Source organism: Pongo pygmaeus, chromosome 3 (genome assembly GCF_028885625.2).
Source record: "Pongo pygmaeus isolate AG05252 chromosome 3, NHGRI_mPonPyg2-v2.0_pri, whole genome shotgun sequence".
NCBI lineage: Eukaryota > Metazoa > Chordata > Mammalia > Primates > Hominidae > Pongo > Pongo pygmaeus.
The window spans coordinates 141,778,071-141,792,751 of record NC_072376.2 but is presented as its reverse complement, the minus strand read 5'-3'; the positions used below and the strand labels follow the sequence as shown (position 1 = coordinate 141,792,751).

The following is a 14,681-nucleotide window of genomic DNA, read 5'->3' as shown; positions in this document are numbered from 1 at the left end:
AACTTGCAAATTTCAGTAAAACTGTCACCTTCGGTAAAAGTTCAAAATGTCAAAATAATTTTAAATTTAGTATGAAATTTCACTTGTTTTGTTATGTAGTTTGGAAATATCAAATGTTAACCAGAAAATGTATGAAACACGATAAAAATGAGTATGTGTGGACAAATAAGACATTTTTAAAATTCTGGTAATCAAATGTTCTCTGGTATGAAACTTCTTAAGCAAGATTCCTATATATATATATATATACACACACACTCACACACAACAGTTTTAGACACACTAATGCTGAACTGCTGATGTATTCTAAAATAGCTTGATGCTTACCAAATTCTCAACTGTTTAGTCAGCTTTCTGTTAAATTTATGAAATTCCCACTTGATGCCAGCACTACATAAAACAGAATTTGACCCGATGAGTTGATTTTTGTTTTTTGTTTTTTAAATTAGGTTTCCACAGAGGAATATCCTACAACCTATAGTAACAAAGAAGTTTTATTTGGCCAAAAATGGTATAATTCCTGAAAGGCAAAATTAAATTTCTCTAAACTGGAAGAAATACACTTCTAAAAGTCAATAAAAGAGCAGATAATGCTCTTTTAATGGACAGGTTTTGTTCAGCTATATAACCTTTTTTTGACAGATTTCATTTTTAAAACTCTCTGCAGGAAAATTACTAATGATTTTCAAATCAGAATAATAGGAAACCAAGCAACATTAAAGTTAGGGCTGAGTTGTATCAGAATTAGAGAATTTTATTTCAAGATGTTCCCCTTTCATTTATAAGGGCAAAGAATTACAAGAGTTGTGCGATTATATTAGGTCAATAGAATCAACGTAAATACACAGTTTGGGTAAGCAGGCTAAAAACTCCTTGCTGTATCATTTCTTCAACTATAGGATTTTACATTTTGCCCACCTTTTTTCAAATAGTTGCCTCTATTCACTACCTTCCCTACATATACAGGGCCCTAAAAGATAAACAATAATTCATGTAGGTTTCTGTAGCCATTTTTTTTTATCCTTCTGACAAATCCATTTGAAATGATATATTTTTATATCTAATACTACTACTGAGTTATGATTTTTTAAAGATTTTAATTGTAGATAGGCAGAAAATATCATAAAATCAAACTGGCATCTTCTCTTAGTACGACAATCATCTTATACTTTATAAAGTATGTGAAGGGTCAGCAAAATAAAATTATTAACTTTAATTAGGTTCAAACATGGATAATGTAGTTATGTTAAAATCACTAGGATATTTACTTTGAATCCAGAAAAATAAGCATATAGAGAGAACTACTGATACAAGTTACTTTTTATAATAAAAAGTGAGGTTTATAATCAAAATTTATTAATTGGAAATGATATATATATAAAAGTATATATATAATTTTTAGGTAATCTAATAATCCTATATAGTATCACACATATATGAAATTTAAGTAAGATTTAATGAACAGCATTTTTACCCATTAAGATGTAAAATAATATTTAAGTTTTAACTACATCTTACTTGTAAGCAAGATATAGAACAAAGTAGGTAAATGAGACTTAAAATTATATAAAGTCTTTACTCCAGAGCCAAAAAAATTATATAGTCTTCTACGTGTAATTTTAGCAATTAAAATGGTGAACTAGATACAAACAATATCATAGGAAAAATGTAAAAATCTGAATTCGGAAAAAGAAAAAGTTACAAGGTCCTCACTGGGTTATACAAAATTATAATACTGTAAAGCTTGTCCCACTATAGAACAAGGTCATCTCTGAAATTACAAGCCAGTGAATTCAGAACTATAAAAAGGAAATATTACTTCATAACCTTTAGTTAACCTGTAGCTACACTTCCACAGAAGGTCATAAAATCACATTCTGTGATTGGATTTAAAAGCTGGATAATTTTATAGCCACTCATAATATCAGGGCTCAAGATCATTGCCTTTAGTGGCTGGAATAGAATTCTTTGATCATCCATATGAATATACTGCTAGGTAAGGAGGTAGATAGTAGAACATGCAGCCTTACGGGTTAAATATTGGTTTCTTGGAGTCAAATGACAATGTTTACCACCTGTGTCTTCTTTCAAGCATGCTTAAGATTAGCGAAGGTGAATAGAAGCCACAGAAAGCTGCCTTTGTAAGTCAAGACCTGTATTTCCCTTATGGAATCTTCCCAACAATTGATAGAACCATGTGTACAGTAAGCCTACATCTGTTAAAACACTGGCATCAAATGGAAGCTAGAATTTCCATTTGCAGGTTCTTTCAACTTGGGTGACCTTCCATTTCCAAGCTGAAACTTCACTTTCCCAGCATCTAAGGTGCTTCTCTTATATGGTACCTTAGTTTGTGAGTATACTTCCTGTGTCTATCATCTGCTTAAAAGTACCACTTACAATGTCCTCTCTATGCAAGCTTTTAAATTATTTTAAAATGTACTATCCTTTCATCTCTAAACATTTTTTAAATTGTCGTTTCCTGCCTCTGTGCCTTTGTTCATTCTGCCTCTATCACTGGAATGCTATTCTTTGTCCCTCCTACTTCAAGGATCCAGTTTCTTCCTGAAGCGATCCCTGATGTTCTCAGATAAAAGTGATATTCCAAACCTCCCTCCCCACCTACCATGTACATCCCAAATATTATATCTGTGATTTTGATATTTATCCATCTCTACCTTATTCTAAGAGTATGTATAAATTCATTTGGCTTACCTCTTGCTTAGCACTCTTCTAGAATGTAAACATTCTATAAATAGGAGCTGTACCCAAGTCATTTCTTGTGTGTTTCACAGCACCTAGTCCACTGTCTTCAACAAGGGCAATACTGTGTGCTTCCTTGGCAATAATGCATGCTAAGAATTACCTTGTGGCATACCTGTTAAGGATGTTTTTATATAATTCTTACCTTTTCTCTTCCAGCTGGCAATTGTTTTCTTTCTTGGTTACTTTTGAAATTTCCAGTAATCAAAATAATAAAAAGAAAATTAATCTCTACACAAATACAGTTCTTAGATCCAGTATTCACGCAAAAAGAATAATGCAGTAAAAATAGATAAATAAAAGCATGCTGAGGTTGTCAGTATTTTAAACACAGTTATGTGGTGTTTCTTGGTAGAGTTGAATGAAGCACCAAAAATATCATTTTGTTAACCTGCTTCTTCCATCTAGTGGCAAAAAGCAGGAAGAAACAATGTCCTAGAAAAACACCATGATCAAATGGTTCTAAATGCCATTTCAGGAAATACTGATGGTAAGAGTTCAACATTCAAGGTTTAAATGATGAGTATATGATAAGTATTTTAAAATAATTTTAGCAAATTGATAGTGCTCAGCTGAGATAACTGTCAAAGTTACTTAAAGTCATACATGTATTTGCATGCTTTCACAAAGACTTCAACTACATATGTAAAGCTATGTATCACCCCACATTAAATTGAGATGGATTTATTTTGGTATAATAATTATGGATCTGGAACAAACTGTTGGATAACTATTTAGAATGCCATTATTTCCTCAGCTGTAAGCACATGGCAACCGTGCTGTTATAAGTTTTAAGAGGTACAATTGAGAACCACTGCAATTGGACTTCACCATTGGAATTGCCAGTGAAAATATTTCTGCAATAATAGGCAGTGAAAAATTTTGTGACCTGAGGCATAGGGTCAATTGGAAGGGGGAGAGAGGGAAAGTTTAAAGGAGGTACAATCAGCTGCTCTGCATTGTTAGAGCTGCTTCAAAGACATTAATGAAAAATAATATGCAATGGACAGCATAATTGTGCATTCTCTGTACTCAAAGGCCACCAGCTTATCCCTAATACATGAGGTTTGACTGCCCTTCTAACACTTTCTGTTTGCCTCACTGCAAATGTAATTAATGTTTTAGAAGTTAAATGTGGGTTATGCAGAAGTGGAAAGAATGTTCTCCAGGACAGCAACTTTTTCCCGTTCTTCTTTTCAAGTGAACAAGTTAACCACGTGTAATGGTGATAAAAATAAAAAGCCGTCAAAGTATTTAAATATATAAAGACTATAAGGGAAAATATAAGTATTCATGAGCATCATAATTATTTTAAACTCAGTTTTTAATAAAAGAAAATATACTTTTTGTTTATTTCCTAATTTTTAAGAAGAGAAAAACTTGTGTCTTCCTGTCTCTGAAACCCTTTTCCAGATGAATAGGGACCAGCTACAAAAGTTCATTGAATATTTAATCACGGCACACCACCACACTGAAGTTCTTCCTACTGCACAGAAACTGGCAGATGAGATTCTATCCTCCAACTCAGAAATCAACCAAGTGAACAGTGCTCCTGACCCCACAGCTGGGGCGAGCATTGACAATGAGAACTATTGGCATTTGGATGAAGAAGAGGTGAAAGAACAAGTGAAGTTTTTCTCTCCCAGGGGGCTTAGTATGGCTCTGGAAAGCAACTCAACTCAGTATTTGCCAAGGTTCGAGAAATGCTGTGGATGAGAGATTCCAATGGAGCAAGGATACTGATGCTAATAACTGAGCAGTTTATGGCTGACCCACGACTCACACTCTGGAGTCAGCAAGGAACAAGCCTGACAGGCAAGTTCAGGCAACTCTGGCATGAGCTAGGGGCTTTATGGGTGTGCATAATTTTAAATCCACACTGCAAACTGGAGGAGAAATCCTGCTGGCTGCAGCAGCTGCAGAAGTGGAGCGACCTGGATGTCTGTCCCCTGGAGGATGGAAACTATGGACGTGAGCTGTCCAACATCACCAGTTCACCTCCCCAGAATGCCATTCACAGCCCAGACTCCTTATCCAGACCAAGACGAACGATATTCACAAGGGCCATTGAGGGCCATGTATTACACTGACAGGATATCCACCTACAGCGAATAATCAGCAGTGATGTTTACACAGCTCCTGCCTGCCAGCAGAAAAGTGAAAGAGTACTCTTTAATTCCCCAAGTCAGCCACTGTGCCTTGAGCATGTGCCTACAGCCTGTGCTCAGGCTGATGCCCTACATTCGCATGGTTATCCAAAAGAGGCCCTCAGACTCACAGTGACCATTATTAATACTCCGAAGCTGCAGCAACAGCGGCAACTGGAAATCTACAAGCATCGGAAGAAAGAATTGTTGCAGAGAGGAACCACAACCATCACAAACCTGGAGGGCCAGGTGGGCCACCCCCGATCCCATTGGCTGCCTGTTTCTCACTTTGACTGAGGCCTGCTGCCTGAATGCTGACGGCTATCTGGAGATGTCAGATATGAATGAAAGCAGACCCCCTGTGTACCGACATGTACCTGTGGCTGCAGGCTCCCCAAACAGTAGTAAGTCCTACCTGTCATTGGCCCTGGAAGTTGCGTTGATGGACCTGGGTCAACAGAGGATAATGCCTGAAGACCTCTACGCACAGGACAAGGTGTCCTATAATGAAGAGCAGCTCCTAAGCCAACTCCAAGAGCTGCAGCTTGACGATGAGCTAGTGCAAACACTGCAAACAGTGTATCTTACTGCTGGAAGGGGGCCCTTTCAGCGGTCTGGGAGAAGTCATCCACTAAAAGAGTGTTCCCATGCATACATACCTTTGCCAAGTATTTGTTCTCAGCTCTGCTGTCTCATGATCCAGACCTGTCCTATAAATTAGCCTTACGTGCCATGAGGTTACCTGTTTTAGAAAACTCAGCTTCTGGCCGGGCACGGTGGCTTCATGCCTATAATCCCAGCACTTTGGGAGGCTGAGGTGGGTGGATCATCTAAGGCCAGGAGTTCAAGACCAGCCTGGCCAACATGGAGGAACCCCACCTCTACTAAAAATACAAAATAAATTAGCCAGGTGTGGTAGCAGATGCCTGTAATCCCAGTTACTCGGGAGGCTGAGGCAGGAGAATCACTTGAACCCAGGAGGTGGAGGCTGCAGTGAGCTGAGATCATACCATTGCACTTCAGCCTGGGCAACAAGAGCGAAACTCCATCTCAAAAAGAAAAAAAAATGAAAGAAAGAAAACTCAGCTTTTGTAGGTGACACATCCCACCCTCACCATACAGTATCACAGCAGTGTGAACTGGCCTCTGCCATGCTGACTGCTGCCAAAAGAGACACTGAGAGTCTGAACAATTCTGGAAGCAATACAGAATCAAAGCACATTCATTCTTCCTTCCTCATCTTCAAATTGGCCCCAATGCATTTAAGATTTCTATTCCCACTGACAGTAGTACTGACAGCACCCTGCTCAACATGGCCCTGGGACTTGGGTTACAGGTGATGCAGATAACCTTATCAATCCTTAACTGGAGATACCAGGAGATGGTACTGTGGTTGGTGACCTGTGCTACAGAAGTGGGTGATTCTCCTACCTCCGTCTACAACCAGGAGAAAGGAATTTCTAGGCCCTACTCTTGGGATGGGACAATGAATCCTTAGAGCTTTCATATTCCTATTCCTAACGGCCTAAGAAAGGATGGAGCTGCTGGTAGGAGAAGATGACCTCTGTTCAGCCAGCCCAAGCCCTGTTCTCACTGCTTGAACCATATCCTGATGTCAGCAGAACTTTGACCCTCTCATCAGAGACATATCTAAGATAGTGAATTTTCAGCTGCCAATACTCAAGTGCTCCCTTGGGAGGTAGTGGGCCAGGTGGTTTGCTCCCCATCCCTGTCCATGCCTGTGAGAAACCCCAGACAACTTGGAGGCTCAGGACCCTTTCTAAAGCCCAAAGCCCCAGCACAAGACTCTACCCTGAGAGGCCTCACTTCAGCTAGAACCCCTGGCAGATCTCCAACCCTGGCCTGGGGGCAAGCAAACCACAGGCTCCACTGCTCCATCCTTGTGAGAGGCTAACAGCACCTGAAGAAACCTTCAACCTTCTGACCGGGGAAGGAAGGGTTAGCAAGAGACCTCAAACAGGGCCTGACCATCTGGGATGCTCCCCTTTCCCTGGTTTGCCTCAGATCATCTCAAAGTTGCTGAGGACGGGGGAGAATTCATCTATGCAGGCCAAGTTCAAACTCCAAATGATAATCTGGGCAGACCTGAATCAGGACCCAGATGGCATGGCTGAGCTCAGGCTCTCCCTGACATGTGTGCGGGCCCTGGTGATCATCTTGCAAAGCTGGTACACACTCTTCACTTCTGTTGAAGCTACTAGTATTGTAGCTACCACAGCTGTATCCTACACCACTATCCTGTGCCTCAGTCTTGACTATCCACAGCGGGAGGAAGTGGCTAGGTGTGCTCACACACTGGCCCTGCAGTGTGCTATGAAGCATCCACAGAACTGTGCCCCTGTTAGCCCTTACATTCTGTGAGGAAGACCACATTGCCTTTGAGGCAGCCTACCAGATTGCCGCTGATGCTGAAGCTGATGGCATGAGCCATTCACAGCTGTTCACCATCACCCGCTACATGGGGCTCCGTGGCTACCCGCTCCATACCTTCAAGCTGGCCTTATTGGCCATGAGCCATCTTAACCTGGCTTACAACCAGGATACCCACACAGCCACACAGCCACACAGCCATCAATGATGTGCTCTGAACTTGTGCCCTCAGCCACTCTCTGGGCAAGAATGAGCTGCCAGCTCTCATCCCCCTGGTGATGAAGAGTGTGCACTGTGCCGTAGTGCTTCCAGACATCCTGTGTGCGACACTGCACAGTGACTGCACCTGGCCTGGCTGGCACCCCAGGCCTCTGTAGCTCTGGAAAGTTCATGTCCATTGACAAATCTCCATTGTGCCAGTTGCCAATGATGCTGATGACACCATCAATACTTTTGTCAACACTACACACTCATGCCTAACACACATCAGCTCTCGCCACTATGGAAAGTTCATTGAATTTCTAAGCAAGGCTCTGGAGACCTTCCTGCTGCCCCAGGATGACCACCTGCAATTTTCCCAGTTCATCGACAACCTCAAATAGATCTACAAAGACAAGAAAAAGCTGATGCTGCTGGTGCGAGAGCGCTTTGCCTGAGGAAGCAGATAGCTCACCGCCAGGGCAGACTGGGTCCCCAGGTAGGATCAGGTCAGGCCAAGGACACTGAAACATTTGTCCATGAATGTGTCCTTTCTTTTTGCCAGATTTCTCTTCCCCATTCCTCTTAAATCTCTCTCACCACCTAAACGTTTTTTCCCCATCTCTGTGCCTCCTCTATTCATTCTCTCACCAAACGAGCTTCTAAGCACCAGTCTCCATCTGCCATCAGATTAGCTGCTTTAGGTGCACAGTTCTCTTCTCACCCTGTACTTACTTTCTTCCCCTGCCTTTCTATCTCAGTCTTCCTCTGCCTGCTTTTGCCACAGTCTCATTGCTCGCTGACTTGGAGGCTAGGGCTGGTCTGCACTTAGCCTCTCCCTTCCTGACTAATTTCTAGCCCCAGTGTGCAGCCCTGTCTTCGCCCTGGCTGACCTCCACAGTGTATCATCATGTTCCTGCTACCTTTCTGACCCCTATGCTCAGTCTGGAATTGTTGTAGGAGGTAACAAGGGCACTCAGAAGAGTCAGTTGGATACCAGTGTCTTGGTGTTTACTGTTTCATGTCTTCGTTCCTGAGTTGGGGGTGGGGTGTGATAAAGAAGGGGTGGTATAGCTAGAACGCAACCTAAGAACTTCTCCATCTGCTTTACTTTTTCTTCTTTGGCAAACTGTCACCTTTTTTACTCCAAAATGACCAAGAAGTTGTGTTAACCGTTTGTGGCTCCTCAAGCCTTACCATCCAGCCAAGGGCCCCTACAATGTCTCAGCCCAATGTGTTGGTTAAAAAAGAGAGAGAGAGAAGCCACTCTCATTTCTGTATCACAATTGCCCTTTTTTGGCAAGTGTGTGAACTCACAGTGCTTTTCTATGAATAAACCATGGATCACATAAAAGATCATTTTTCTAAAAGAAAAAGAAAATCCTAAACCCAGAAGGGACCAGCAAATAATTATAGAAGATTATAGATTTCCTGTGAGTGCATATGGATCAGGATGACCTGATACTATAAACTCAAATTCATGTGTTGAAATCTCATACCCTATACGATAGTATTTGGAGGTGGGGCCTTGGGAGGTGATTAGGTCATGAAGGCAGAGACTTCATGAATGAGATTCATGCCCCTATCAAAGGACCACAGAGAGCTCCTTCATCTCTTCTGTCATGTGAGGACACAGTAGAAACATGACTGTCTATGAACCAGGAAGCCAGCCCACACCAGACACAGAATCTGCTGACCACTTGAGCTTGGGTTTTACCATCTCCAGAACTGTGAGAAACAAATTTGTTTCTATGCTACCTAGTCTATGACATTCTGTTTTGGCCCCCAGATTAGCTAAAGTGCCAACATGTCAACTTGTACACATAATTTGTGGAAACTCTAATGCCAAATCTTTGATGGCAAAAGGTGATTGGTCTGCTGGAGAAATGAACCTACATGATCCCTTTTTTCACAATAAACCAGACAGTCAAAACAGGCAAAAGTAGGTCAAGGTCTTCTAAAAGCCATACCTGAAAGGTTTCCAATAACAGTTGATTCGATAGTAATTCAGTCACACAAACAACCACAACAAAAACACACAACTATCAGAGATTTTCAGGATAGCCTCAAAAATACCATCTGACATGAGTTAAGAAGGCATGAAGTTTCAAAAAGTCAAACTTCATTAAAATGTCATTTTATAAACTTGTAATTCTGATATTATGAATAAATCTTAGGGCAGGTGGCGGCATGGAGACCCCAGGGCACAAGTGCTGAATTTGGAAGCTTCAGTTCCTATACCTTTTGGAGATGCCCCCCTGGCCCCTACATCCCCTGCCCACCTGTCAAGAAGATCCCATCCTTGGCAGCATATCAGGGGCAAACAGCCCAGATGCCCAGTTGAGGACAGACGTCCATGCCTGGAGGAAGAGACCACCTCTGGGAGCAGGAGGAGCTGCTGGAACATCTCTTCGCAGGCTCCTTTTCCTGCTCTGTAGCACTTTTTGCAGGCAGATATACACCCCCAGCAGCAGTAGCCCAAGCAGGTCCTGCAGGAGCACAGCAACAGCTCTGCTTAATGAGATAAGCCTCTCTCCAGCGAGGCAGAGGAGCCCAGGCTGCACACCCTGGCCTCCACCTCCATGACTCCCACTGTACCCAGGACCAGGAGCAGTGTGGGAGCTGCTGGCTGGGGCCATGTTGGCCAGCCACTCTCTGCCACCTCTAGCTCCAGCCACACTTTCAGATCCAGGGCTGAGGCCAGTGGCTACAGTAGGTGCCATGATGTCAGGCAGCTCCTCATTGGGCTGGTCCTTGGCTGTACCAGGGCAGCGGCAAGAGGGCTGTGGAGCTTCCTCTAGCTCCAGCACTGTCCCTGAAGGCGCTCTTCCCCTGGTGCTGGCTCTGGCTTAACAGTGCTAGAAGTTCCTGTATTGCTGGAAGTTCCTGTACTGCTGCATATGGAGCAGGAGCTGAAAAAGGAGAAAGGGTCACAAACATCAGTCACTTTCCAGTGGAATTTCCAAACACAAACACAACCTCATTGAATTTAAAGGAATTCAGCCTGAAAATACCACCCCCAGAAAGTCTTCCAGACTGCAAGCCATCTCACATGTGCCTGTGCCTCGAGGGGATCCAGAGGCTCCAGCCAGATGAGGACAAGGACAATGTGCAGATGAGGCCCTGATGGGATCACTAGTGAGGCCTGCCGTAAGGTACCTGTGGCGCCTTCAGTCAAACGGCCAGAGGTGTCTGGGGTGAGGGATGAGCCTTCATCGGCATCGTCAGAAAAGGCTCTCACTCCTGCCATTCCTGAAGCAGGAGCCTCGAGATGTGGGGATGCGGCATGAGAACAGCTTCCTCTCCTGAGCGACTCCCACCAAGTGAGCTGGCTACAGGGCTGACTCTAAGATATGGGTGACTGGTTACCAGAGTTATCTTCTTCTGTTAGGGTCTGTCATCAAGGAAGTGAGGTCGCTTAAGTTTCCGTCCTCTTGCCCCCTTCCTTCCACAAGACCTGCTCAGGACCCCACTGAGGTGCTGACTCTTCACGCTCCCCCCAGGTCAACTCCTTACCTATACATAGTTATGTCCACCCAGGGCGTGCTTGTACACCTGCACCTGATGTCCACCAAGGGTCAGATGTTCTCCTCAGGCCTGATTTCCACCTGGGGTTTGTGTGTCCACCTGGGGCCTGATGTCTGCCTTGGGCTTATGTCCCACTTGGGACCTTGTGTTCACCTGGAGACTGGTATCCAGCTGGGGCCTGATGGCCTACTGGGTCCTGTTGTTCACCTAAGGCCTGGTGTCCACCTGGGGCCTGGTAATCACCTCGGACCTGGGGATCAACCTGGGGCTTGGGTGTCCACTTAAGGCCTGATATGCACCTAAGGCCCGAGTTTTCACCTGGGTCCTGATGATCACCTGGGGACTGTGTGTCTAATGTCCACCTGGAGCCTATGTATCTACCTAAGGCATGGTAGATGTCTACATAAGTCTGGTATTCAACATGGGCCTGCTGTCCACCAAGGGCCTTGCTGTCTATTTGGGACCTGGTTGTCAGCTCGGCACCTGATGTACACGTTGAGTCCAGTGTCCACCTGGGACCTGATGTCTACCTGGAGGACTGGTGTCTTTCTGAGGCGGGAGGATCCCTGGGCCCCGGGAGGTCGAGGCTGCAGTGAGTTGTGATTGTGCCACTGCACCCCAGTCTGGGTGACAGAATGAGACCCTGTCTCAAACAAATAAACAAACAAAAAACCACACAAATTATATAGCTGTACAAAAATATTTTATTTCTTTATAACCTTATTCTACAAGCTTTTTTCTATTATTTGTTTATTTTACTTTTAAAACTTTTTTATGAAACCAAGACACAAACACAAACAGGGTCAGGATCATCAATATCACTGTCCTCCACCTCCACATCTTGTCCCACTGGAAGGTCTTCAGGGGCAGTAACATGCAGAGTAATGGGGGAACCTGCCCCCAATATTTCAGCATAGGTTCTTTCTATTTTCCATAAGTGTCAGCCGGCTGAGAAATAAAAAGTACAAAGAGAGGAATTTTACAGCTGGGCTGCTGAGGGTGACATCACATATAGGTAGGACCGTGATGCCCACCTGAGCCTCAAACCAGCAAGTTTTTTATTAACGGTTACAAAAGGGGAGGGGGTGTAAGAACAGAGAATAGGTACAAAGATCACATGCTTCAAAGGGCAGAAAGCAGAACTACTGATAAGGGTCTATGTTCAGCGGCGTATGTATTGTCTTGATAAACATCTTGAACAACAGAAAACAGGGTTCGAGAGCAGAGAATTGGTCTGACCACAGATTTACCAGGGCGGAGTTTTTCTCCACGCTAGTAAGCCTGAGGTTGCTGCAGGAGACCCAGGGTGTATCTCAGTCCTTATCTCAACCACATAAGACAGACACTCCCAGGGTGGCCATTTATAGACCTCCCCCCAGGAATGCATTCCTTTCCCAGGGTATTAATATTAATATTCCTTGCTAGGAAAAGAATTTAGTGATATTTCTCCTACTTGTACATCCGTTTATAGGCTCTCTGCAAGTAGAAAAATATGGCTCATTTTGCCCAACCCCACAGGCAGTCAGACTTTATGGTTGTCTTCCCTTGTTCCCTAAAAATCGCTGTTATTCTGTTCTTTTTCAAGGTGCACTGACTTCATATTGTTCAAACACACATGTTTGACAATCAATTTGCACAGTTAACACAATTATCACAGTGGTCCTGAGGCGACGTACATCCTCAGCTTACGAAGATAACACGATTAACAGATAAAAGTAAAGACACACATGAGAAATTATAAAAGTATTATTTGGAAACTGATAAATGTCCATATTAAAATGAAATCTTCACAATTTATGTTCCTCTGCCATGGCTCCAGCCGGTCCCTCCATTCAGGGTCCCTGACGTCCCGCGACAATGGAGTTGTCGTCTCCTATGATAATAATGCCTTCTTCTGGAAACCTCCTGAAGGACCTGCCTGAGGTTGTTTCACAGTTAGCTTAAAAAAAAAATAAGTAGTAAGCATATACTCTAAAATGACAATAAAAACTGTAGAATAGTAAATACATAGAACATTAACATCATCATGTGTTATTTTCATCAAGTATTATGCACCATACATAATTGTATGTTCACACCCACATCACCACAAACATGTAAGTAATGCATAGCACTGTGACATTACAACAGATGTTGTAGTGATGTTGCTATATGTGATAGTTCCATTATAATCTTATGGGACCACTGTCTTATGTGTGGTCTGTTGTTGACCAAAATGTCATTATGCAGTGCAGGACTGTATTTGAAAATGGTACAAATATACTCAGAAATACATGAAAGATGTCTAGGCACAGTGGCTCATGCCTGTAATCCCAGCACTTTTGGAGGCCGAGGCGGGCAGATCACCTGAGGTTGGGAGTTCGAGACCACCCTGACCAACATGGAGAAACCCTGTCTCTACTAAAAATACAAAATTAGCCGGGCGTGGTGGCACATGCCTGTAATCCCAGCTATTCAGGAGGCTGAGGCAGGAGAATCACTTTAACCCGGGAGGCGGAGGTTGCGGTGAGCCGAGATCACACCTTTCACTCCAGCCTGGGCAATGAGAGTGAAACTCTGTCTCAAAAAAAAAAAAAAAAAAGAAAAGAAATACATGAAAGATGGAACATTAGGGCAACAACAAAAGACATGGAAATTTTATTTTATGCCTTATTTTATACCAGGAAGTTGACATCAATGTCATTAAGGTTTGAGGTTCTGATTAGTGGAACTTAGAGAGATTAGGGAGAAATGAAAAAGAATAAAGAAATGTTATTTTTTTCTGTGATCCCTATAAGGTTACTCAATACGGAATCAATGAAATTTCTGCAGCTTTGATTAGACAGATAGATGATAAGTAGATGACAGATCAACAGAGAGAGAAATGGGTAGATAGATAGACAGACAGATAGTGATGTGATAATGATTCTTCACTTAACCAAACTTTAGTCAGGCTCTTAAACCTTTTCCTAAGTCCATCTGTATTTCCTTGTAAAATTCACTTTTAGCAAGAACCCTCTACCCTGGATGCCTCATCACACTGAATGTCTCATCTTGCTGGATATCTGATAGGGCTCCTCATCCCTTGCTATTATATGAACATGATGGAAATTGCTGTTTGGGGATTGCTTCTCATCACATTCCATCCCCTTGCAATTCCTTCAGTGGTTGGAACACAGACTATTGGGGGCAGAGTGCCGACCTGGCTCCCCTGCTCTGAGCCAGGCTATTCTGATTTCTCTACACCTCTTGTGTCTTGACCTGTAACATGGGAACATTAATAATAAATGGCTGTTATTAATGAATACATGTATGCGTTAGAATGCATCATAAGCACTGTGTGAATATTGGCTATTATTGTTTCTTCTGTATTCTCTACAGACTCAATTTCATTCATTAATCCCACTATTGAAGAACCCTAAGTTGGCCCAAGGCTTCCCTACAAGAAAGCACAGTGTGATTAAGATCTTGGCTCCTGTCTTCTGTGGCTCGGTGGTGACACCTGGGGTGCTGTACTCAGTAGTGGGAGTTCTGGGTCAGGGGAAAATATGTATCCTGAACAGGTGTGACAATTTGCTGGCCAGAGGAGCTGGGCTGGATCACAATTTCACCAGCCATATATTAAAGTCCTATTGCTCCACATTCTCACCGGCATTTAACATTATTTGATGTTAT

At 43.0% G+C, this 14,681-nt stretch overlaps 1 protein-coding gene and 2 pseudogenes across 3 annotated transcripts in view; 1 reads left to right on the top strand and 2 right to left on the bottom strand.

Moving 5' to 3' along the window:
• Window positions 1-4,155: 4,155 nt before the first annotated feature.
• On the top strand, window positions 4,156-7,957 carry LOC129034594 (zinc finger SWIM domain-containing protein 5-like; annotated as a pseudogene).
• A 1,855-nt stretch (window positions 7,958-9,812) lies between these two features.
• LOC129034593 (uncharacterized protein C2orf27A-like) lies at window positions 9,813-10,749 on the bottom strand (annotated as a pseudogene).
• A 964-nt stretch (window positions 10,750-11,713) lies between these two features.
• C3H4orf33 (chromosome 3 C4orf33 homolog) overlaps window positions 11,714-14,681 on the bottom strand; it is a 46,273-nt gene continuing 43,305 nt past the window's right edge. For 2 of the 3 annotated variants that reach the window (XR_008502352.2, XR_008502353.2), the window contains exon 7: window positions 11,714-12,966. Coding sequence is in view for 1 of the 3 variants with exons in the window: in XM_054486836.2 (XP_054342811.1) it covers window positions 12,963-12,966 (4 nt within the window). In the remaining 2 variants the exon portion in view is untranslated. The remainder of the gene's footprint in view (window positions 12,967-14,681) is intronic. The other variant, XM_054486836.2, reaches the window with a different exon arrangement.